Source organism: Polyodon spathula, chromosome 16, assembly GCF_017654505.1.
Source record: "Polyodon spathula isolate WHYD16114869_AA chromosome 16, ASM1765450v1, whole genome shotgun sequence".
Classification (NCBI taxonomy): domain Eukaryota; kingdom Metazoa; phylum Chordata; class Actinopteri; order Acipenseriformes; family Polyodontidae; genus Polyodon; species Polyodon spathula.
The window spans coordinates 10022016-10045615 of record NC_054549.1 but is presented as its reverse complement, the minus strand read 5'-3'; the positions used below and the strand labels follow the sequence as shown (position 1 = coordinate 10045615).

At 45.9% G+C, this 23600-nt stretch overlaps 2 protein-coding genes across 3 annotated transcripts; both read right to left on the bottom strand.

Moving 5' to 3' along the window:
* Positions 1 to 223: 223 nt before the first annotated feature.
* LOC121329170 (draxin-A-like) lies at positions 224 to 10712 on the bottom strand. Its single transcript, XM_041274587.1, has 7 exons — positions 9315 to 10712; positions 4122 to 4624; positions 2735 to 2940; positions 1907 to 2027; positions 1171 to 1266; positions 923 to 1012; positions 224 to 636 (listed from the first exon to the last, which is right to left on the bottom strand). The coding sequence occupies exons 2-7, from the start codon at positions 4606 to 4608 to the stop codon at positions 524 to 526; spliced, it is 1113 nt and encodes a 370-aa protein (XP_041130521.1). The 5' UTR covers positions 4609 to 4624; positions 9315 to 10712; the 3' UTR covers positions 224 to 523.
* Positions 10713 to 10813: 101 nt separating this feature from the next.
* Positions 10814 to 23250, bottom strand: LOC121329167 (4'-phosphopantetheine phosphatase-like). 2 transcript variants are annotated; one of them, XM_041274572.1, is made up of 19 exons: positions 23112 to 23250; positions 21745 to 21827; positions 20820 to 21028; positions 20246 to 20429; positions 19984 to 20076; positions 19452 to 19605; positions 19101 to 19282; positions 18800 to 18881; positions 18338 to 18438; positions 16833 to 16988; positions 16601 to 16713; positions 16315 to 16402; positions 16005 to 16156; positions 15840 to 15895; positions 15621 to 15670; positions 15107 to 15211; positions 14529 to 14629; positions 14068 to 14136; positions 10814 to 13902 (listed from the first exon to the last, which is right to left on the bottom strand). In XM_041274572.1, exons 1-19 carry the CDS (start codon positions 23227 to 23229, stop codon positions 13689 to 13691), a joined length of 2310 nt encoding a protein of 769 aa, XP_041130506.1. In that variant the 5' UTR covers positions 23230 to 23250; the 3' UTR covers positions 10814 to 13688. The 2 variants fall into 2 exon arrangements, 1 of the variants encoding a protein (XP_041130506.1); XR_005951743.1 differs by lacking the exons at positions 10814 to 13902; positions 14068 to 14136 and having other exon boundaries at positions 14544 to 14629; positions 15107 to 15177.
* Between the last annotated feature and the right edge of the window lie 350 nt (positions 23251 to 23600).

Below are 23600 nucleotides of genomic sequence, written 5' to 3'. Positions count from 1 at the left end.
TCATGTTGTATGAAGCTCACAGTTAAAAATGGAACGGCCCAAACTGCTAAGCAATGGGAGTCTCATTCCCGCCCCTCTCATTATAATGATCTAGACTATTCCCAGGCTCTCCATCGCTGTCCTCCAGAGTCTTCACCAGTGCAGCTTGTTCCACAAGTCTGCTGGAACGTCTAGGTCCGATGTAAAAGCCCCCCCCCCCCAAAATAAATTCTAAAAACACCTGGAAATGAAATTCGTTTTCTTTATACAAAAAAGGGCAGTGATTTCACAGCAGTTTTGGCATCTTGAATGTAACACAAAACACTTTTCATAAAAGATGAAATCCTTGCACAATGTAACAATCTGAGATATACAGTATTATATATTACAAAAAAAAAAAAAAAAAGATCCACGATAAAGCAGAACTGAAACGTTTAATATAAAAAGCTGAACGCGTTCGACGTCACGTGGACCTTGCGTGGAGACAGTTGTTCCAGCACGCTTGGATATGTGTGGCGTGGAGCGTCACTGTGCCCTCCTGCTCTCAAGCCGTGATGAAGGAGCCCTGGTCGCTGTCGGCAGACTCCGGACTGATGCACCGACCCCTTCGCCGTGTCACCCTCCGGTTCCGGTGGAATTTTGCGTAACACCGGAGTCCTGGTCAGAGAACCAAAGAACAAGCTTCAATCCCAGCCTCTGTACCAGCTGAGCTCATACTGAATCAGCATCTGGATTGAACAGAGAGGCTGGACGCGAAGGCGCTGACCTCGCGGTTCAAAGACCTTACCGTTCAACTGGAGAGCAAGCTCTGCAGCAGGGAGGGAAGTACGGGTCACACGCGGGTGTCAGTAGCATTAACCCATCAGCCGCTGGGAGGACGTTCGTTACAAGCTTCTGTGCACGTCTACAAAGCTGTGCCAGGTCTGTGCTGCTTGGGACTCACCTTCTTCACACATGCAATTGTCGAAGCACTTGTTGTTGAGTCCGTGGTTGTGCGGTTTGCACACGTGCTGGCGGAGGTCACAGCAGGACCCTGGGGAAGCAAGAGGGAGTGCAAATCAACCAATCACAGTGAGGCATTTTGCCAAAATTCCAGAACACATTATCCTGCGCGCAGATGTCACCGCACCTCATTCCAACGATCGCAAAATCCGAGCTAACTGACAGACTGGAGACTGGGCTGGCACTCACCGGGCAGGCAGTCGAGGTGGTGGTCACATGGTTCGGCTTCGGCCTCACCCTCCAGAGTCTCGTTCCCGCTGCTGAGGGTCTTGCTGCGGCGCTTGTCTGCAGGAAACACTGCAGGTCAGGACGCTGCCAGACTGCATCGGCAATACCGCTGCCCAGAGTCAGGCTTGGGTCGAGTCCTGTTCCTTTTTAAAATCAATTCCAAATCTACAATTCCCATTCCCATTATCAATTCCAACTCATCAAAATTGCAATTAGCAGCTTTCCGGTAAAACGAGCTTCTCACAGTGGTGACAGTTTACTGTTGGTGGAGTAAAATGTCTTCAACTGAACAATCACTGTGATTACCACGTCTCTAAAACATCAATTCCAACTGAAATTCCTTCCAAAGGGATTGGAATCAGAATTGGGAAGTGATTTTAAAAGGAATCTCCCCGGCGCTGCCCATAGTGCTCTGAATGCTTGGTACTGGATTGGGAAATGATTGCATAGCGAGTACTTTCGAAACAGGAATCCCATTGGAAAGCGGTCAGAGACATTCCTGGTTTTACTGGAGAGTTAGTGGTTTGCCTAAATTCCCAGTAAACACGGAAAGGCTCAAAGTGCTATGCAATGGGAGTCTTCCTCGCATCCCTGCTAGAGTACCTGCACGGGAACACTTTATGATAAGCGACAAGTCAGGAAGCGTGAACACAGTTTTGAAAGATGTTGAAATATTTAGTCAGAATTGCGGTCTCGCCTTTCTTCCTGGAGGAGGGCCAAGCAGGTTTGAGGTCCTCATAGTCCGTCCAATCAAAGAGGGCCATGTCCAGAGTTGGCATGACATCACCGTCTGACCTCACACGCCCCTGCGAGGGTTTCTGAAAATAAAGACACAGGTCTCGCCACACATTGGTTTAGCTTATTAAAAACATGCAGGGGAGAGATGTGGCAAGCTTGCAGGCATCCACGCTGCTGTGCGCCTGTTCCCTCAATAGCCACGGCTGCAGAGCGGGCCAAAACATAATTAGTGCACGGAAACGTGTTTAGAACGCATCTGCCAGATGCGCTGAAGGATGCTGGAGATGATTAATGGTTCAAGATCAGGGAGTAAAAAGAAAGAGCAACAAAAACAGAAGCAGCACACACTGCACACAACGTGACAACAGCAGAGAGAACTGTAGTGTGTGTGGCTGAGGAGCATATGGGCTAACGGGACACACACTCTCCAGCAGTGTAAATATTTCTGCTCCAATCACAGCCGTGGTGAGCAGCACTGACAGAGGTGTGGGGAAATCTCATTATGAAATGCAAGGTGTGAAAGCAGCCAGATGCAGCAGCAACCCTAGGGGAGCAATACACCGGGATAATCCCAAAAAGCAATTTCATTAAATTCTCCAACTTGGCTCACTTAGTGCTACACCTGTCAAGAATTAATCATGTGAGTTATAACTTCTGACACAATCAGCTCTAATTAAGAGATCAACTAGCAGAGGAACAGATTAATAACCCACAAGGAAGCAAACACTCTGAATTCTAATAAACGACTGGAGAGAGACAGAAGGCAGGCAGACACAGACAGGCATACCTTTGGTCGTGTGGCGGCGGGGGGCGGTGCTGGGGGCTCCTGGCTCGTTGCCATGGTCACCAGGGTGGTGGTGGTGGTGATGGTGTAGCTGGTGCTGAAGGAGGGGGGCGCAGGGGGTGAGGAGGGGGAGGCACTCTCCGAGGGGGGCTCATCAAACACCTCCACCTGCTTCAATAGCAAACCCGGCTCTGGATCCACAAACCGCCCTGGTGCAGGATTACAGTGTGATTGTGACAACACAACACAACACAACACATACAGCGCCCTTCACAACATGGCATCCAGAGCACTGTACAAACTTAAAAACAAACTAAGTAAATAAATATGCACAATACACTCCAGCTAGAACCAGGTATATAAAAGCACAGTCATAAAAGTAGGTTTTCAATTTTGATTTAATAGAGTCCAGTGTTTGAACCTGCCTAACGTCAGCTGGAACAGAGTTCACAAGCGAGAATCCTGACAGCAAAAAGCTCCAGCTGATTCGGAGCAGATTGCTTGGAAGAGCTCTTCGTTTTCTGATGCCACAGAACGAACAGGAATGCACAGAGTTAGCAGCTCTTGGAGATATGATGGCTCCAATCCATGAAGGGCAGAGCTGCACAGTTACTGAGCTTTGTAACAAATGTCATTAAATCAGCATTCAGAATTGTGTTGCTTCTCGTTTCGCATCTTTAGATACTTGACATCGATGAATCACTGGCTGTGTGGGAGGAGCGCGGTGAAGTGCTCAGATAGGAAGATGTTCTGAATGGATAACCATGATGATATATTGTATTAGAAGCCCAAGGACATCTGGAAACCTCATCTAAACAACATGTGGAGCCAGGGAATGGAAAGTAAAATCTCTGCACTGTAGATAATGTTAGAAATTGAATAAGCCGTTCAAATTTCATTTCCACACCCCAGTTAAAAAACAAACAGAAAACCAGCAACTCACACATCCTGTATCATAGGGTTACACGGTGAAAATGTCCTTTATCACATGGATACCCAGTGAAACCCATTTTATAGGGAATTGCTCATATCCCAATTGAGCAAATGTTGAGCAATTTAAAAAAAAAAATTTTTGAAGGATCCTGGAAAAGATAAGGGACAGACTGCATCTTTGTGAATAAAATACAGCTTGATATTCATGGAATACTATGGGACAGTTTCATCAATAGCCAATCTCCTGTCATGCCTCAAAACAGACCTTTCAATAACTCTGTGAACAGGGCCCTGCGTTTATAGAACGCCCCTGACCCCTCTGATCCTGTGTTTATAGGACGCCCCTGACCCCTCAGATCTGTGTTTACAGAATGCTCCTGACCCCTCAGATCCTGTGTTTACAGGACGCCCCTGACCCCTCAGATCCTGTGTTTACAGAACACTCCTGACCCCTCACCTTTGTCGTGCCTGGCCTTGTCCTTGCCCCTGTGCTTCTTGTGCTGCTTCCTGCCCTTCAGCATGGACTCTGCGCTGGGCGGGTGGTTGTCTCGCTCGTGGAAGGGGATCCCGAACCCCAGGAACCCCCCTCCATGGTGCTCGTCCTGTAGGGCCAAGGTCCGACTCTCCCTCTCCCCCAGCTCCAGCCTCACCGGGGTCAGCCCCTCCAGGCCCGTGCCGTCGTCCTCGGGCCGGCCCAGCTGCTGCACCTCTCTAGACAGCAGCCCCGTGCTGGCCTTGTCCTTGCGGCCTCTCTGTCTGCGGTGGTGCCCTGGCTGCTGTGCCCACAGCTCAGGGCTCTGGAGGTAGTTGGCAGTGCCCGTCGGCTGCTGAGAGGAGACCCTCTTCTTGTTTCCAGAGCCGGGCTCGGCGCTGTCCATCAGGGTGAAGTCACCCACCAGCAGCAGGGCGAGGAGCAGGGCTGGGCACCAGGGAAGAGCAGCCATCCTCTCCGAAGGGGAGCTACGGGGGGGGGGGGCATTGAAACACATAAAGACACAGCGATTGTTTAATAAATATGAAATGAAACCAGCTGCCTCTCGCACCCTCGAGCTCAAAAGAGGTACCTCGGGGGTAAATCGGATGATATTCGGCCCGAAGGCGTCTACTGTGCAACAGATCTTCCACAATTCATTTAAAAACAGGCCATGTTTCACCGACCCACACTAAGACGGTTTGGGATGGCGAGCGTAGTATTATAGTGTGTAGCTGTATCTAGCACACGCCAATACGCCTTCACAAACCCTGTCTATCCTGGACAGAACAGCTTGTTTTCTCTAGCCTGGGCTGTTGGCAGCTACAGGAAATCAACAGACACCCAGAGAATGAACTGCGCATTCGTATCGAGCTGCTGTACTCAATACACTAGCCAGCTTTAGATTCGATCTGGGACAGTGAAATTCTATGCAGAGCACAATGCACGATATACCTTACTGTACTTGCTGTGCTCTGTGCTCTGTGTGTGTGCGCTCGTGCTGTGCGTGTGCTCTGCGTGTGCGTGTGCGTGTGCGTGTGTGCTGGGTGTCTCTTCTTGGACTGCAAAGCAGAGCTCGGATGCATTAAACTATGTCTGTTGGAATAAGATACACCGAACACACCACGTGCTACCTTAATATTTTATTAAACATTAAAAGGCATTCTAGACACAAGACTCTAGGGACAGCCTGGAATGCAGTGGGGTTTGGACCAATCCCTGACGGTTCACTGGTTGTTCTTATACCCGACTATTCTCCTTACAGATGTTTCGTTTGGTTTTTGGTCTATAAATACCCCCTCCCCAACAGTCACCGCCTCTCGTTAGCTGCTGGACTCACAGCTAACCCCCAGGAGGTCAGGACCCGGCTGTGCCCATCAAACCAGGGATCGGATCACAGCCGTTAATTTCCAATCCGGTGACTTCAAGGCAGGTTCTTGTTAAAGACAACAAGAGGGCAGAAACTACCCACCAAAAACAAGTCCATGCGCAACCTGGCTGATTTTGTTTTTCATAGACCAGCAAAACAGGCAGAGGGGCGCTTTGCAAAGGCATTAACCAGTTAGGACTCACAATTGCTTTTAATACAGGAGTATGGTACAAGGCTATATTTCAATCGACAGTGCCTGATTACATTGTAAACCTGGTGATGAAAGAGGGTGAGATTTATATATGGAATAGACAACCCTGAGATTGAAGCAGTGCAGCGCTGTATATCACACTGTCTGCTACTGTACATGGTGCTTATAGAGCAGTGGCCATCAACCCCAGTGCTCAAGTAACCCTGACAGTCCATAGCTTTTGTTCATTAAAAGGTTTTAAATCTGCATTGTTTTCCAGGGAACTTAAGACAGAACTTGAATTTGAAATAGTCACATAATGCTTTTAAACGCGGCGTGGCTTGAAATAAAGTCTACCTATAGACTACTATAGCTGCAAAAAATAGCTTGTTCATTTTTATAATGTATTTATGCACCACTGTATCAAAAAAGAATGCATGCAAAGGAAAGCAATACATAAATGAACGAAATAAACAACCCCCGTTCCACTCTATAGAAGAGTGCTGATCTCTCTGTTTGAAAGAATATTCCATCGCTACTCCGCACACCCTGCACACACAGAGAACTTTGCACACGCAAACACAGAGCGTAACTAGCAATGCACACGGCATAGACACCTCAGGCTACAATCAAACACAAAGCAATCAACACTCACACTGCAGAAAACGCAGCTACATTGTCACCTCAAGGATTTCTGCTAATGCAATATCCCAGCGTGGAGTTACTTGTACGTGGGAGTTAATCACATGTGGCCAATGAAAGGGGGTGTTGTAAATAATGAGAGTTTTTTCTCCCTACAAGAGTGATTAGTTTGTGTGATTTGCTTTGGCAGTAGGAGCTGGTAGTCATTGTCTGCTACAATATGAATCATACAGAGCAGTGAAAGGTTCCGTTTCTCCTGCATGCTGCGGAAAGGGCGATAGATGCTCTGTGAATAGAAGGATGAAGGCCTCTGCTTCGAGAGCAGAGGCAATGCAATCGCAGTAGGGATGGCATTGTGTATGTTAATGACTGTGCTAGTCCACCTGCTGAGCCCCTATCTCCCAATAACCATCTGTTCCCACAATCTCTAGCAGCAACCAGTGAGCTTGCTCCAAGCACGATGCAGTTCGCTTGCTTCAGAAGAAACCAAGACACAAAAAAACAAGATGCAGTGTTCATCTCCCACACTGGAACTCACTGGAGGTGAAAGCTTCTTAAAAATGGCACTCGTTGTGAGCAGTTTCAGCTTTTATACATTGAGAAGGGTTTAGCAGCTGCTGCACGGTACAGATGCTCCGCAGAAAAACTGGTGCTGGCTGCCTTAATTGTGGCTGATTTGACAGATGCCAGGTACAACGTAAAGGCAGTTTAAAGCAGACAGAGTCTTAGATGCAACACTGCACAGGCTGGCCATGGTAAATATGCAGGGTGCTTTACTAGGATTGCAATGCATGCACTGTGCTGTACTACACTTTGCAATGCTTTTGCTTAAGCAATAGCACTCTGATTAGAGGGCAGTGATGTGTGATAGCTGACTGCGATGGGAAGGTATGCAATCCCATACAGATAGGCTTTATCACAGGCTGGGAAGAGCCGGTCACCGATTTGTACTGGTGACTGGTAATACAGGTTTTATTATACCAAGGTCATTCCGAGTCATCTATACAGATCTATAGGATATTGATGCTTTATGGAACTGCACATTATCAATACTTCCCATTTGTTGATCTATTGCATGCCACTTATAATCACCCGCATTCATGGAAGCCTGGAAAATGAAATCATTCTGTCAGCGGAGTACACAAGAGAATCACGGAAGGGCATTCAGCATTCTAGAATGAATATTCAGTGTTCTAATTCATATTCTATTGGACAAGCTATCTGACTGGTAATATTTAAGAACAGCAGTATTTCTTTTTGACAATAGAGAAGGATTTCTGACCTTTCATTTAATATATATTTTACAGGATCGGAAAGCTACTCTTATGCAAATCAACAGAACATTTCCAATAAAATAAAAAACAAAAAAGGTGCTAGGAGGTGAACCGGGTGAAACCAGAGGGGTGACAGGAGGGCGAGAGAGCATCGCACTGAAAGACTCCCTGGCACAAGATAAGGGCAGCTCTGTATTCTTTAAATCTGGAGATTTATCTGACTGTGCATTGAGGAGGATTTAGCACGGAAGTGCAAGGATATATTTGTATTGTAGTAAATATCAAAGCCACCAGTGCATTAGGGCTGTAAGTTTCTTTAGTACAGTGTGTGTTTATCCTTTTCTTTTACAGTTCTGGATTGTGGAAGCACAGGTGCTCCTGAGCTCTGTTACAGTGCTGCTTGTTTCATTCCTATCCAAGGTGACTCACCGTGGCTGGACTTCATGAAGCTTGATTTTCCCTCCTGACCCATCCTCACAATGCAGCACACATACACTGTCTCAATAAAGAAGCCTGGCTTTGTAATTATATTGTTACTCCCTTTCATTTTCTTGCTATGAAGCATCATTACGCAGAACATACAGTAAAGCGTTCTGGTAAGAATCAATACATATCACAATTAGATTCATTCTAGTAAAAAAAAAGGCAATTCTACCAGATGCCCGTTTATGATTTTTACAACAACAACAACAACAATAATAATAATATTCATACGTAATCACAAAAGCGTGCAGATGAACGGTGGCAGAATAAAATGCAATGGTTTGATACATTAGTATTTAAACAGCGCATATGCGTTACTCTTCAGAATGACGGCACACTGCACCCTTACCAACTGCTGTGCGGGTTCAACATCGATCACAATCTTCAGCAACTTTGCAACAGATTAGTTTTGAATCAGTATATAATAATATCCTTTAAGAAAGTATAGCATTGCTACAAAAACTCCAAGCATACTGCTTGCCACGGTGCTTCAGCGCTGTGCTAAGCGGACGCCGGTAGGGAAGCTTGCACGCTCAAGGTTAATGAGAGCAGCGGTTATAATGGATTGTCGCTCTGAAGCTTGCTTTCATCAATAACACGAGAACTGAGCCATTTCCAAACCTCTGCAGCGCTGCACGGCAATGCATCTGCACTTGGTAGCTTGAAGGTGCAAAATGAATCGCTTGCGATCTTTGTAAATTGATCAGCTGCGTAAAATAAATACTGGAGGAACGAGGTGCAGCAAGAATCGGACGGAAAAGCGTGCAGGGGTTGACTATATGAAGTTAAGAGACCCCTAGACAGCCTGTGTTAAATGTGTATACTGCTGCTGCACCCGGCTGAGACTTGCAACAAGACTCATTTCGTGTTGTTTCAGTGACATTTTCATTACAAACCGAAGGGCTGATTACAGAACGGGGTAATACTAGACTGGCTGCCCAGTCCGATTCTCTTTCTGGTCCGCAGAAGCAGCGCCGTTCCCTTGTCTACATTGCATTGGGCAACATTACAAATACAAAAGAAAGTCTTTATATAGAGTGCACAAATAAGAAAGTATACTAATATATAACGAATGAACTGGAAAGAGCATTAAACTACACACATATACATAGGCACACAAAACAAACTAAAATGAATAGCAAATACATATAATCAGTAACAAAAAAAAAAATATAATAATAATAATAATAATAATAATAATAATTGCATTTGCTTCTTACCTGTTTTTTTAACTGGTAAATGTCTGATCGGACTGGGAGAGACAGATTGAGAGTGATGCTGAAGATGCCAGGTCCGAGTTAGCAGACAGCATGTGCGCGTCTGTCGGTCTGTGTGTAGGAGTGAGCGTGCTGCTTTTATTATAGAGCCGGACTGTCTGTGCGCGCCGCCGCACTGCGCGTCCACGCCGGGCAGACAGAGCGTCGGGTCGACCGAGTTGAAGGGGGGGGGTTAGGGTTAGGGAACAAAAGCGACACCGATGGAACACAGGAGCAGACAAAGAGAGACACAAAACACCGGGGTGGGGTACAGCACCAGGGAAAGAACTGAAGAGACACGCCCAAAAGCGTTTGACAAGCACTCCATATAAAACTCAAGAATTCCAACAAATCGACTTTGAAATACAAACCAAAACCAACAGAGTCTAAAGTGAAAAAGACCTGTACCAACAAACTAGACAATTACTGTATAGGATTCAGTGCAAGGGACATCAATCTGTAAGCACCGGGTCATAAAGAGAGTTTAATTTATTTATTGCTGGGTAATATAATTTAATTCCACCAGGAAGACCACACACAAAGATAAAACAGCAAGCCAAAGCATTTCCCAGACACCCGCTCCAAACAAGCCCAATTTCTGTATGCGCTCTTAAAGCTACAGAATCCCACGGCAATCTTAAACTTGTTATGCATTTAAAACTTACATTATCAGTTTAACACAGCACTAAATCAGAAAGCGGGCTTTACTGACAGTCCGGTTTCTTTACATTATCTCAGCTGTCAGGATCCCTGTGTGAACCTAATAGGGCTGTCCCAGTTTTGACTTGTTACAGCTCTGAAGCCTGGTTCTATTTACATAAAACAAAACAGGTGGTTGAGATAGAAGATTTTCTTAGACGGGTGCTCCCTTAAGCAGGCAGGGTAGCCCAGTGGTTAAAGTCCAGGGCTTGTAATCAGAAGGTCACCGGTTCAAATCTGCCACTGACTGACTCACTGTGTGTGACCCTGAGCGAGTCACCTCATCGCCTTGCGCTCCATTCTGTGGATGAGATGTTAAATCGCTATCCTATTGTAAGTGACGCTGCATATACTGCACAGTTCACGGCCTGCCTCTGGAAAGCACTTTATGATGGTGGTCTACTATGAAAGGCGTTATATAAAAGTGGACCCTGTATCTCTGCATCCTCCCCTTGCTATGCCTTTATAGCTTTCCCATACCTCTCTATGCCATACCTTGAAGAGTACACTTTTACAAGGGCGTGCCTTTGCCTTGTCTGACTCCCAATGGGGTGGCTTGCATACGCATTGACTGCTCCTGTCCTGCAGAATTGGGTTACAAAGCTCCATGGAAACTTCGAAAGGCTGAGGACAGACTAGTCTCGTTTAATTATTATCACACCACCTCCCTGCTACAGCCAAGACCCTTTGCTCTTTACAAGAAAGCCCAAGCAGCTCGATAAAACAAGGCAACAACTATTTAATGAAGACGATGCACAAACGAAAAGGCTCCAAGGTTTTAATGAAGGGTTATTCAGAACGCTGCAGACAACAGAAAAAAGACAAAGCACAATTCAAATCAAGCAGCCTTTATTTGGCTGCTTTGCTGATTTTAAATTTGCTTGCGCTGTTCTCTTTGTAAAGTGTTTAACCCCATTATTAAGTTACAATGCACGAGTGATTATAAAGTCAAATGGCAACTTTGCAATATGAGGCAGAATCATTTACCGCATTACAAGTCCCTGCGTAAACACATAAATCACAAATACATTAAAAGCTAAAGTCATATGCCTCCATTAATCTTCATTTAAACAATAAGGCTGAGGCAAACCGCAGAGAGAGTTTGCTCGCTGCAGCTTTGAGTTAATTACTCTCTGTTATGTTTGGAGGCCGTGTTATTATTTGATCATTTGAAAAACTGCTGCTGCCGGCCCCCTTACTCAAAGGAGCATTTGTAAATTCGATTATAAATCTCAACAGCATCATTACGAAAGGTTCTATTAACAGGGTTCTATAAATAATGGGTTCCAGAATGGAATCCTGAAAGCACAATGCTTCTCAGACGCTTGTTACCTGTGTTCCTTCCCTAGTTTCTGGGGATATTCAAATCAAACTTCCACTCACAGGAGGACACCCCTATACCTGCGTGGGTGCTCAGTGAGAGACCAGGGGATGTCTGTTTCTAAGCTGTAAGACTGGCAGTCAAGTGAGACAGCGTCTCAAAAGACAATCCCAGGTGTCATTTTTTTTTTTTTTTTAGGGGTCTGTAGTTTGGCTGCCACAGATAGAAAGAAACAAGACTGTTATCTTTGCTCTCTTTTAATGCAACCCTTCCAGGCATCTATATCTCCCCCCCTCGCAATCATCCACCTCTATCCACCAAGCTATGAAGAGATTTTATAAGATTATAAACATGCTTTGAGGTTAAAAAGCTTTAAAAATGAGTGTAAATATATATATCCCTTACAAAATATTCCCTAAGACTTTGTGAATTCCGCTCGCTGTATAATCTTTATTCCACAGAAGTGGGTTAATAATTTACAAGGACAATCGTTCTCTTTTTTCAGTGACAACATTTAAAAATATATTTGACATTTAAATACATGTGATTGTCAAAGAACAAATATTCAATTTAATTTTCCACAAACACTGGATAGCTTAAAAATAAAGATTTCTCAAGATAAATGAATCAAACACATATATGTACACACATAGATACATACACTATGCATACATTTCAATATATATCCTGAGCCTCCCCCAAAGGCAGACGGACACCGTTATACCCGGGGAAACTCTCTATATAAAGTAACATACTATTGCTTTCATTGTGGCAGCTGGCTAATGTACACGCTGTAGCTCACTCTGCTGATCACTGTAGAAATGATATTCCTGCGCTGTGCAAAATCAAACATTCGATGATTCCACATTTAACAACACTGTTTAAAACACAACCTGTGAAAATCGCGCAATGCGGTAACGTAGCGAAGTGACCGGCTGATGCATCAATACTTGTGAACAGCCCTCAACGGAGATGCCAAACAAACACGTGAATCTGATTACAGAGAGTGGCGATTCATGTCCAAGACAGAAGTGCAGTTTTGGTTGTTTGTCTTTTTAAAAGGTAAAAAGATGCTCACGTTTACATAGTGATGCAGCGACACACACACACACAAAAAGACTTGTACTTAAAAGCAAGCAGCCTTATTCCTGACACGTGCGGTAAGCACCAATAAGCTGTCAGTCGGGAGAAAAAAAAAAGAACTAAAAATCCCTGCAGAAACAAATGCTGCTGTCAGAATGTGAACAAATGCAGATAATAAAAAAAAAAAAAAAAACATCTATATAAGTCAGGCTTTAAATGGCAGCGCTCACTCAGTGAGGCAGCCAGGGCTTGCAAAGAAACACACAGCTTGGGAAAGGTGAAGACCACCTGCAGGAAACGAGTGCACAAACACTGACACCTGGTGGCCACACTGAGAAGTGAACATTGTGAATTTGCTGGAGAGGACTTGGTTCAGCACGCTATGGGAACTCTCCACTGGTTAGACTTAAAGAGCATCATCTTTGGTAACTGGAGACAGAATGTGTTTAAAAAAAAAAAAAACTCCCAGGGTTTAATTAACCTTCACTACCAATTAAGCACAGTAATGGTTCTTGTAACTCATCAACGCTTCATTTTATCTTAAAAACCTGGTGAGCCAGCTACAGATCCAGCCCTGCCTTCTCATTTACAGTGTTGTTACGAGGCATTAATGCTGAGAGGCATTTACTAGACGCTGAAGAACTGGAGTCTCATTGCGCAGCAGTGGGAGCCAGTCCATGTTTTACCAGGGACCGCTGTGCATGCTACATTCAGAAAAGAGGTCTTCCAATCCAATCCAAAGTACAACCTGGACTGAGTGCAGTAACTGTGCAATGGGAACCTCGTTTCCAACACCGCAAGGAGAGAGATGCAGTCCCAGGGCTACAGTGGAGGGACACTGCCATTGCTAAAGTTTGGCAGTACAAGCGGGACCATTTTTTGTCCAGCACTGGCCAGAAAGATGAAGGTGGGATTATATTCAGAGCAACACCACAAACCCAACACCCATTTCAGAACAGGAAATGGCTGCAGTCGCTAAGTGTGCAACACACCTAGGAGACAGAGCACAGATCATTTTGTACCATTCTGGGGCAAATCAATTTCTACATTATTTTGAGATCCGTTCACTAAAGCCGTCCAATTATTGATTTCAACTTGCGGAAGCCGGATTTTTGCACCATACCCCCCCCCAAAAACAAACAGATCTATGAAACAATAAAAATTGCAGTACAGTTGGTGCTGTTTTTAAAGTCTCCCCCCCCTGCCCCCACCCAGTGCGGTCTCGCGCTGGCGTGTTATTCGCGGGGCTGCTCATATTTGAACACCACGCTGTAGATCTTCCCTCCCAGTCGCTCAGCCAGCCAGGAGTTCTTGATGACGGCCAGTTTGAGGCTCTCGCAGCGCAGCACTGCGTAGTAATTGGTGTGGATGGCACGGCCCATTCCCTCGATGACCACCAGGTCAGTGTGCCGCTCATTCACCACAGTGGCCAAGCCTTTGTCCAGACGGCTGCGGGGGGAAAAAAAATGACAAGACGTCCAAAAAGACGCTTTGAATGACCTAAACCAAAACGACTTCTAAAATCTCAACACAGCCACCCTGAAATATGCAACCCCGCTTCTTTACAGATTTCTAAGATGGGTCAGTAAGCAGGGCAAGCAGCAGCACACATACCTCAAATCTAAACACGGAGAGCTGGAGCCACTTTGAACCAAAATCAACCTGTCCTTTGTGATCCCAGAACTAAAAAACAAAAGAAAAAAATGATTACACAGCTCACGCCATTTCCCTTAGAAACGAGGTGCCCACCACATCGGTACAGTCTGCCAGTTAATAAACCAATTCAGAAGCATGTTTAATTGAGCAACCCCTCCAGGATTAGCTATGCAAACAGCTCTGCTCTCCTTAAAAACACAATCCAAGTGATTACAATCTCATGCACTGGAGGCGCCAGGGCTGGCTGCCTGGTTTCAGAGGCTGCTTCTATTGCAGTTCATTCCAACCGCGGCTCTGCCTCGCGGTCACGTTTTCTCCTTCATTCGTGTTTGGAAAAATTAGAAGATCAATCCAATTCAAGTGAAGGGTGAAGCACACACTAAATGAAGCGCAATGCTCAGACGAAGGAAAACCCTTACTGTATGACCGAGTCCATTGCTGCTATCTTTTCCGTGAGGATCTGGAGCTCGTTATAGGTGACGTCATTCAGAGCCGGCCCCGAGTTACTGGCTAACACAACCTGGAAAGGTACAAACAAGGACGCATTTCAAAAAACACTGAGGATTTAAACCACAGCGTCAGAACCACACCCTCCAAACAGATCCACAGTGTCAGAACCACACCCTCCAAACAGATCCACAGCGTCAGAACAGCGTCCCACACCCTCCAAACAGATCCACAGCGTCAGAACCACACCCTCCAAACAGATCCACAGCGTCAGAACCACACCCTCCAAACAGATCCACAGCGTCAGAACCACACCCTCCAAACAGATCCACAGCGTCAGAACCACACCCTCCAAACAGATCCACAGTGTCGGAACCCCCCCTCCAAACAGATCCAGAGCGTCAGAACCCCCCCTCCAAACAGATCCTAAGATTAATGCAAACTAATACACACAGACAGCCAAAACCTACAGAACAGTGCAGTAAAAGGAGGTCACCTGCGAATCATATTTTAGTGTAAAAGTGAGCCGGGTGAAGACGTGAACTCTTACCTCGGTGCCCCTGCACAGAAGCTCCCTGACAAGGGGAAACACTCCCAGAATGATGTCTATTCCACTATTATCTATGAAAAACAAGGCACATTTGTGAGGAGGACCCTGAAAGAGAAAGCCGGTATACACGGAATTCAATCACTGATTTCATGGAACAAACAAACAAAGTCTTATTAAAAAAACAACAGGAGATGAAAAAACAAACCAACAGTTAAATCAAAATGAAAACTAATGACAAACTAAGATAGACGAGCACTTAAGGGTCGTACTTTCTGTGTTCTGGAACAAACCAAAATCAACGCCCTCCCTCGCACTGCAAAGCAAGGTACAGAATGAGCGAAGAGTGAACCTCGCTCGAAAGCAGAACGCACTGCCAATTCCGTACCACCAATAACCCGGGCAATACAGCCTACTTAACAAGAGCAATTAAAAACGTCACTCCCCCTGCACAGCTCGGAAGCCACCTGTTAGATTCCAATTCCTACATTTTTGCAAACCCCTCGCAGATTCCTACCTTTAACCTCTCAATCCACTTGCTGTACGAATCCACCAGCCAAGGACGTTCTGCGGGAGGAGAGAACACGCGTTAGGATCAGCAGGGGGAGGGCGGCTGCTCTCGGCTCAGTCCGTGTTTTATCACAGCGGCTCAGGCATGTTGCAAGGAAACCTCAGCCGCACTGCGCTCTCGTGATAAACCGCGGAGATCAAACTCAGAACCGCGTGGCTCTCGTACCTTGTAACTGTCGTTTAGCTTCATCAAACCCGAACGTTGGATCAGTCTCAAGCACGCTATTCAAAGAGAAAGAAAACAGCGCTAAGAAAAGGACTCAGAAATCGAGATATTTCACCTGGTCGTCTTGACGGGAGTACTCAGTATCTTCCCCGCTTTTCTACTTACTCAGAGACGGCCTTCGCTCCCCAGTCAAACATATTCCCGGCTAGCAGCCCCTTCACCAGGGCAAACTGACGGTCCTCCCAGCTGAGCATCTCCATGGACGACACTACCTTCTGAAAGTACCTGAGCGCCAGGTCGTTCTCTCTCTGTTTAATCTGGGGTAAAGACACACACACAAGAAGAGATGCTGGTTAAACTGTGGTACAGTGTTGTCACTGTGGGTTTTTATGCTTGAGGTCAAATTGCATTGAAAATGTATTTAAGAAATATAGATGTGCACACAAACACACACACAGAGCATAACAGGCCACACCTGTGAATAAGGGTCTGGAAAGTTGAACTCATTCAGACAGTGTTCTCTGGTGTCTAACAAGCTTCTTACTGTCAGGGACCCGTAGGCACTAAGAGCAAAGAGAGAGAAAGGGACAGAAACTTCAAGTGTGCACACAGCAGAACTAAACATTAGAAAGAGCTCTGAAACCAACAAGGGCACTTTGTCAGGTCCACAAACAGCAAGGAGGTTTTACACAGCGTGTACCGTTCATTATTGCAATTCCACTGGTCAGCAGAGCCCGCCCCGTTCGGACGGGCACACTCACCAGGGCTGATGCCTCAGAGTCTGTAGCTTGTGCCGATATTTGTGACGGAATTTCTCAGCTCGCTCCCTGGCGTCCTGCAGGTCAGGCTGGCTGGCGACAGCGCGTTTCACCACCTGTGCACAAAACAAGACAACAGGATGCCAGGCGGCTAGAGGGTGGCATTTAAGGGTATCTCAGTGCAACGCTCTATACGAATTGGACAGGGTGCTGCAGGAGGTCCGCGAGTCCTCACCCCGTCCAGGGCCTCCTCGAAGCAGGACAGCCAGTACTCGCGGGCCAGGGCATCCTCAGTCAGGTCCACGGTGTCAGGAATGTAGGACGAGGAGTCGAGCAACAAGGGCAGGTTCACCAGCTCCCGCTCCAACCGGTCCATCTCAAGCATGTCAAACTGGAGAGAAAGAGAGACAGACCTGAAAACAGTAATAGCCAATGGACAACAACGCACAGTATTAATGTACACAGGGCCACAAGAGGATATACAGTATAACAATAATAACCACATGTTTTAACCTATTAATGAAGCAATAATACCCTTGATAACAGTGAAAGCCTCTTCCTCTGTCTGTGTCTGTAAACCTTCACACGAAGCACTGGGGTTTGAATTGGGTCGAATGTCGAAGACAATGCAACGGTTCAATTGCAGAATGAAGCTGATTCAATTAGCCAGTGATTCCGATAAGCGGACTGGTTTGGCATTGCTGCCAATAATCTGTCAATTCCCACTGCGAGAAGTACTATTGCTTCAATGAAATCTACAGCTGCGTCCAAGCTAGTGTGTGTGTGAGTGTGTGTGTGTGTGTGTGTGTGTGTCCGAGCAGCACCTGGTCCCATCTGTTACCAGAGATTTCCTGCTTCAGCGGAAAGTGCGGCTCGGGTTGCAAGGTAGATATGAACCGAACAACCCGTCCTAAAAGAACGTGGAGGCGACAGATCCCGACCCTTTGTTAAATGGGACAATGTGATCGACGGAATTCACATCATCACTGCAGCACAAACGCTTCTGAATTGTGCTGCAGATCCCTGGATTCAGGGCTATTCTGGATCAGGCAGCCGTTTCCGGCAATAGCATCTCTTATTTGTACTCCTCATATACAGTACAGTGAGGTGCACCCTTTAAAAACGGCCTGCAGTTTGTGTGCTGCCAGCGTGAGTGTGCGCAAGCACAGCGAGGGAACATCACACACACAAAACAGTACGAGGGAATTACTTACGAAGAACTGAAGGAAAATAGAGAGCATGGAGATGGAGAGGAAAGGGAAAAACAAAAAAAGAAATCAAATCAGGACATGTTCGAAAGAAATTAACCGAATGCACATGGAAGCTACCAAGCAGGCACTGAGAACGGGGGGGGGGGAATCGCTACATCAAACACAATGCTGAAAACATCACAGTGCAGTTCACTGAATCAACTGCATCATTACCTCCTTCATGTATCAAAAACCAACAGGATTACTTGTAATCATCTTAACAACTGTGGGTCTGAATGCTGTAGCCACTACAGAGGCAAGAGAAGGTCAATCAATGAATTACACTAACATACGCCACAGGGCATGCGAGCATTTTCAACATTGTATTTAACTCTGCACGCAAGCACTGTAAAGAAAAGGTCAGGGAAAGAAGAGAACACGCTAATGCCATCCTAGTGAATGGAAGATAGAGCCACTCAACCCAGCAGACTAGACTGGCCACAGATAACACACACAGATATGTATTCGCAGGGCCAGCGTTGGCACTTACCGTTCCACTGCGGGTGCGCTGCATGGGGAACATGTCCGGGGAAATGCTCATCAAGCCCGAGCTGCCAGCGTAGTTCTCCCCCCAGCTGTACTGGTTCGGATCTGCACCGGGCACAGAGACACGTCAACAGGCAAGCACACCCACACCCCAGCCCACCTTTCACAAAAGCATGCCTGACAACTGGAAGAGCAACAGGACAGACACACCTATAATGTTTGTGTTCGAACAAATTATTACTTGATGCAAACCCATGGACACAATACTTCAGAATCCTCTAGGTGGAGCACCCCGCCTCAAAGACGTTCTAGCGATCAAGACTATTCTGCATTTCTCAGGCCTTGGCGTGCCCTGATGGTGCATAACGCGATATAAAATCGTGTTTCTATTCGAGCAACCTTGCTACAGAATGCATTGCCAGATACGTTACAGAGCGCAGCAGCCTGCCCTGCAGTTCAAACTTACTGTCCTCCTCCGCTCCCTTTAAAAATGCTCCTATTGATCCCAGATAGCCTTCATGCCTGAGAAACAAAGCCTGGACTTCTCCCTGGAAAAGACAAGATGCATGTGAAGCTACCTCAGCCCCCCAATGCAAATATACCCACCAGATCAGGACAGAAACACAATGAATAATTTTACTTTATTACACAGCAGTTCAAAGCTTTAACCCAAAAAAACACTAAGCAAGGCACGGAATTAGTAATGTCATTTGCTTTGCATGCAAACCGTCGCTTGCATGTTGAGATTTTTCTGTCAGCTGGTTTACCTTGGTGAAGAAGTTGATGCTGTAGGTGATTGTGTGCATTGTAACGGGGTGCCCCCGGATAAAGAACCCCCCGAAATAAACTCGGCTCAGGTTGTGCAGTTTAGCGTAGAGACAGGCCAGCTGGCCGATATCATTGCTGATCATGTGCAGTAAGCTCTTTGCCATGTCTTCTTTGGAAAACTCTGATACAAACCGACAACACAAACAGTAAATGCATGTTCCCCATCAGTCACATTAAAACAATCCATTACCAGTGCTGAGATGAATGTGTGACGATTGCATTGGCATGTCTGTGTGGAGGTGTAGCAGCTGCAGCGTTTCGCCCCCCCCCCCCCCCTGTTTTGCTCCTACCTTTATCCGCGGTGGCAGACTTGCCGAAGCTGCTCGCTATCAGATCCCCGGTCAATCCCAGACTCTCGTAGGCTCCCCCATAGATGTCCTTCACCAGCATGTCAACGTTGGTGTGCTGCCCCCTGGAGGCGAGCTGCAGCAGCTCATCGAACCTCTTCCGTGGCGAGACAGAAAACAAGAGACAAAGACTGGTTAAAAATAAAGCAGCGGTTCTCAAAACTTTCATATTGGGGACCCCACTTTTTGAGGGAGCCCCCCCGCCTAAAGTAATTGGTGTAATATTATTGAAGCACACTTAAATGTAGATTTCTTAAAGATCTAAACTAGAAATGCATCCTAACTACCTATCCTGTCCTAATCCAAACACGCCGATAGGCATACATACAGCCTTTCAAAACGTCTTTTCCAGTACAAGTCTAATCAGTTATCCCAGGATAGTCCTGCTAGAAAGCTTGTGCTGAAATTAGTGGAAAAAAAAAGGACAAAACAAACTAACTGCAGCTTGTCAGCCCACAAAGTATAAAATGATTACCTTTGTTTTAGTCAGTAAAGCTCCTAGACCCCAAAACGTACCGCCTCCAATGGAACTTCCCCCAATTCGCTCAAACTTGTCTTCCGATTCTACCTGCAGACAGACACTGCTTATTACAGGAGGTGCAATCACTGAGAACTTACAAATGGGGACACGTCACAAAAAGCAGTCCAACACAACGGAAAGCGTGCGTGTGGATCCGTTAAAGGAAACTGTGACCTGGGACGACTGCTTGATGGCAGATCCCGCAAAACAAGCCCACCTTCACGATGGAGACCCCGGAGCCGATGCTGACGAGCAGGTAAGGGAAGATGTCAGGGTGCGTGGTCTGGAACCGGAACTCCGGCTCCGCGTGCTTCACGTACACAAACGCTTCGTGGGGGATGTTCCTGAGTACGAAGTTACAGCCTTTAATGAGACAGGTCATCTCGTCCTCCTTGTCAACTCTGATGCAAAAAAAAAAAGAAGAAGGAAACCGTTTCAAGTTAAAAAGTTTGTTGAAAAGGTCATCACAGCTGTGTGAAATAAATGGATGTTGTTTTAAGCTGCCTACCTCTGCAGTGCCGGCAGCAAGTAAATTAGCAAATCCCTTGATGCAGCCTGAACACCCAGCACTGCTTAAAACATTACAGAATACAGCTGACATAACTGAAGCTATTTTAAGATGCAGTGACACTGGCAAACAAAGTGCATGACTGTGCTTCTGCAGTGTGAGTTCATCTATACCACAGCATGGGGAATCACAGGCTGGACTGCATCAACCTCTGACCTGCGGCTATACAGGGATCACTCCTAAAGACTGATGAAATCCACGAGGCTTGAACTCTCGTGCTTACTTCAGTTTGAGCTTCTTTTCAAGCAGGTCTTTGAATTTGTGGGCTCCGCCCCCGGTGGCTTTGATGACCTTGGTCTCGGTGTTGACCAGGTGGTCTTTGACGAAGTCCAGGCAGGTCTCGATGTAGGCGTTCTCAAACTTGATGAAGTGGAGGCGGGCCGTGATCTCCTCCTGCACAGAGACCTCATAGAGGGGCTCGTCCTCCGTCTCCTGGAAGAACCGCTTTGCCATTGAATTGATCCGCTTGCTTTTCGGCTTTCTCTACTTTTAGATACTATGACATAGTCATTAACAACTTTGCATAGCACTGCATTGCATTAACAACTTTGCATAGAACTGCACTGCATTAACAACTTCACATAGCACTGCATTAAGATTCAGAGCCAATGAAGGCCACCACACTGCAGCCCTTTTTATTACAAAGGACAAAGCTAGCTGCAAAATGTAGGTTCACAAAAAAGGGTTTTCATAACAGATAGAACTTATGACATCATTAAAACATATGACATTAAAAAAAACCTATGACATCGTTCAAAGTGAGACACGTTCCCAGCTTGCCTGAAAGCTCACTGTTCATTTCACCTGCCACACAACAGGTTGCTATCGATGCAATGGGCTGATCCTAGATGGATTTTCCCAACAGTAACAGCACATAGCGTAAACCATGCTTATCCAGCCAGCTTCATACGTGCTCGTAGCCTGGAAGCTACGGACAACAGGCAGCAGTAAAAGGCTTAACGGGAACCCAGGGCTGGGAGCAGAACTCTCCTAGCACTTTGACATTGTTACTAAAGACACACTGTACAGATCACAAGCTTGTGTTTGTACTGACAGTAGAGTAAAGCTTGCCTGGTCTCAGACTGCAATGGTAACACTGTGCTAACAGAGAATGTGTAAGGCTTTACATCCATGCAGAATTCACTTGCCTTTCCAGTGTGGTCAAAAGACCGGACTTTGGCTACTTTATGTTGAACTGTTGAAAAATATGCAAGTTTTGTCAAAGATCCCCCTGTTAAAAAAAAACAAGAAAGCATACAATTACACCTTAGCAGAGCAAGAATCAAGTTATATAAGAGTAGACACAAGGACATCAAAGCTGTCGGTGTGCACTAAAATAAATGGCCACTTTATTGTCTTAACTGCATTCTCCAACAGCCTTTGCGCAAATGCTACATCGGAAAGAACTCCTTATTTGCAGAGCGCTTTGTGTTCATTGCGAGATGGTGGGGGAAGCTCAAGGTTACAGTAAACCCTGCTCGAATCACGCGTCTGTGACTATACGAGATCCTGCAACTCTAGGGGATTCTAACCCTTTACATTTGCAATCGCCTCAGCCAAATGAGCGGCCACTTGAATAGCGCGTTAACGCGCCGACCCCACAGGTCATCTCCCAGATAACGGGGAATGACCTGCCCGTGTGTGCCCGCGTTAGGTTAGTTTGAGCGACACAGTAGCTATGCTTTGGGGTAATAACACAGCAATCGTGTACATCTTCAACGTGTACATTTAGCAATGCAAAGTAGGCACCAGCGCCCGAACAAGTGGTTTGCCAGTAGATCATTATCAAACTCAACAACACGTAACTGTAACACATCGACACAAACCCCAAATATACCAGCTCCAAAAACAACCAGCAGAAACACCTTCGAGTCTTACATCGAATTACTCACGGATCTACCGGGGCAGGGCATTAGACTGGCGATTTGCTATTCCTAACTGGGAGAGTGATAACGTATGTAGAATTTTTTGACATATTTTACCACGTATTGCTAATTTGTATTATTTTGTGGATATCTTTTAGCGTTCCAAACATGTACAGTATTATTACAAAAGTGCTGTGTCTTGTAATATCAAAATGTTTACGAGGTGTTTGGTTCCAAAAACAAAATTCTAAACAATTTACACCGAGATCTCCACAGCGCTATGTTGCTTTCGCACTTTGAAATCCCGACGCGCCGTGGATTTCCTTGCGATCTCTGGGGTGTGTAGTCCAGCACAACAAAACGATCCATACTCATCTACACACTCGCTGAATACAGAACTACAGCTCCCAGAACACCCCTCCCGCTGGCAAGCCGCTGATGCATCTTGGGTACTGTAGTCCGACTTCCACAGTTTTTGTATTGCAATACATTGGGAATAACCTACATAAAGACTACAAGCCGCGCTGTGCCCCGCACTAGGAGCCGTCTCCAACTCCCCTTTACCCCAATAGACCACCACAGCTAACCTTACAGCATGGCTTCTGTATCAAACAAAGCACAGCAACGTCGTGATTTTGGAGCTCTGTTACCTATGTCTATTGCGAACCTCTTCGCGTTCTCCAGGTTGCGAAATATCTCATCTGGTGGGAGTGTGATGCTCTTATCCATACTGTGGCCGCCTCCGCCTATCTCAACACACGCCGCCATCTTCGATATTTGCTCAGTAACCACGCGTCAAGGACGTAAGGCGTTGCGTAATGACGGTCATTGAAGTCAGATTCTGCCCAAAGACCCAATTTGTGTGCCAAACTTGAATTAAGTAATAAATAAATAAACACACAACTAATTGCTCTCATACCGTGTTTATTCTTAAACGACACACAGAAAAAAGGGTGTTTGAAAACCAAGTATAATATACTTATTTCAATATGTCTTCACAAACCAGTGTCCACGATACAGTACAGTGTTCACACGTGTTGTAACTCCAGTGGAACAATTCCTAAAAGCTTACAATGTATCGTAAACCTCTACAGTTGAGTTATTTATGAACTATAACCTTGCTTATCACAGTGCCTACT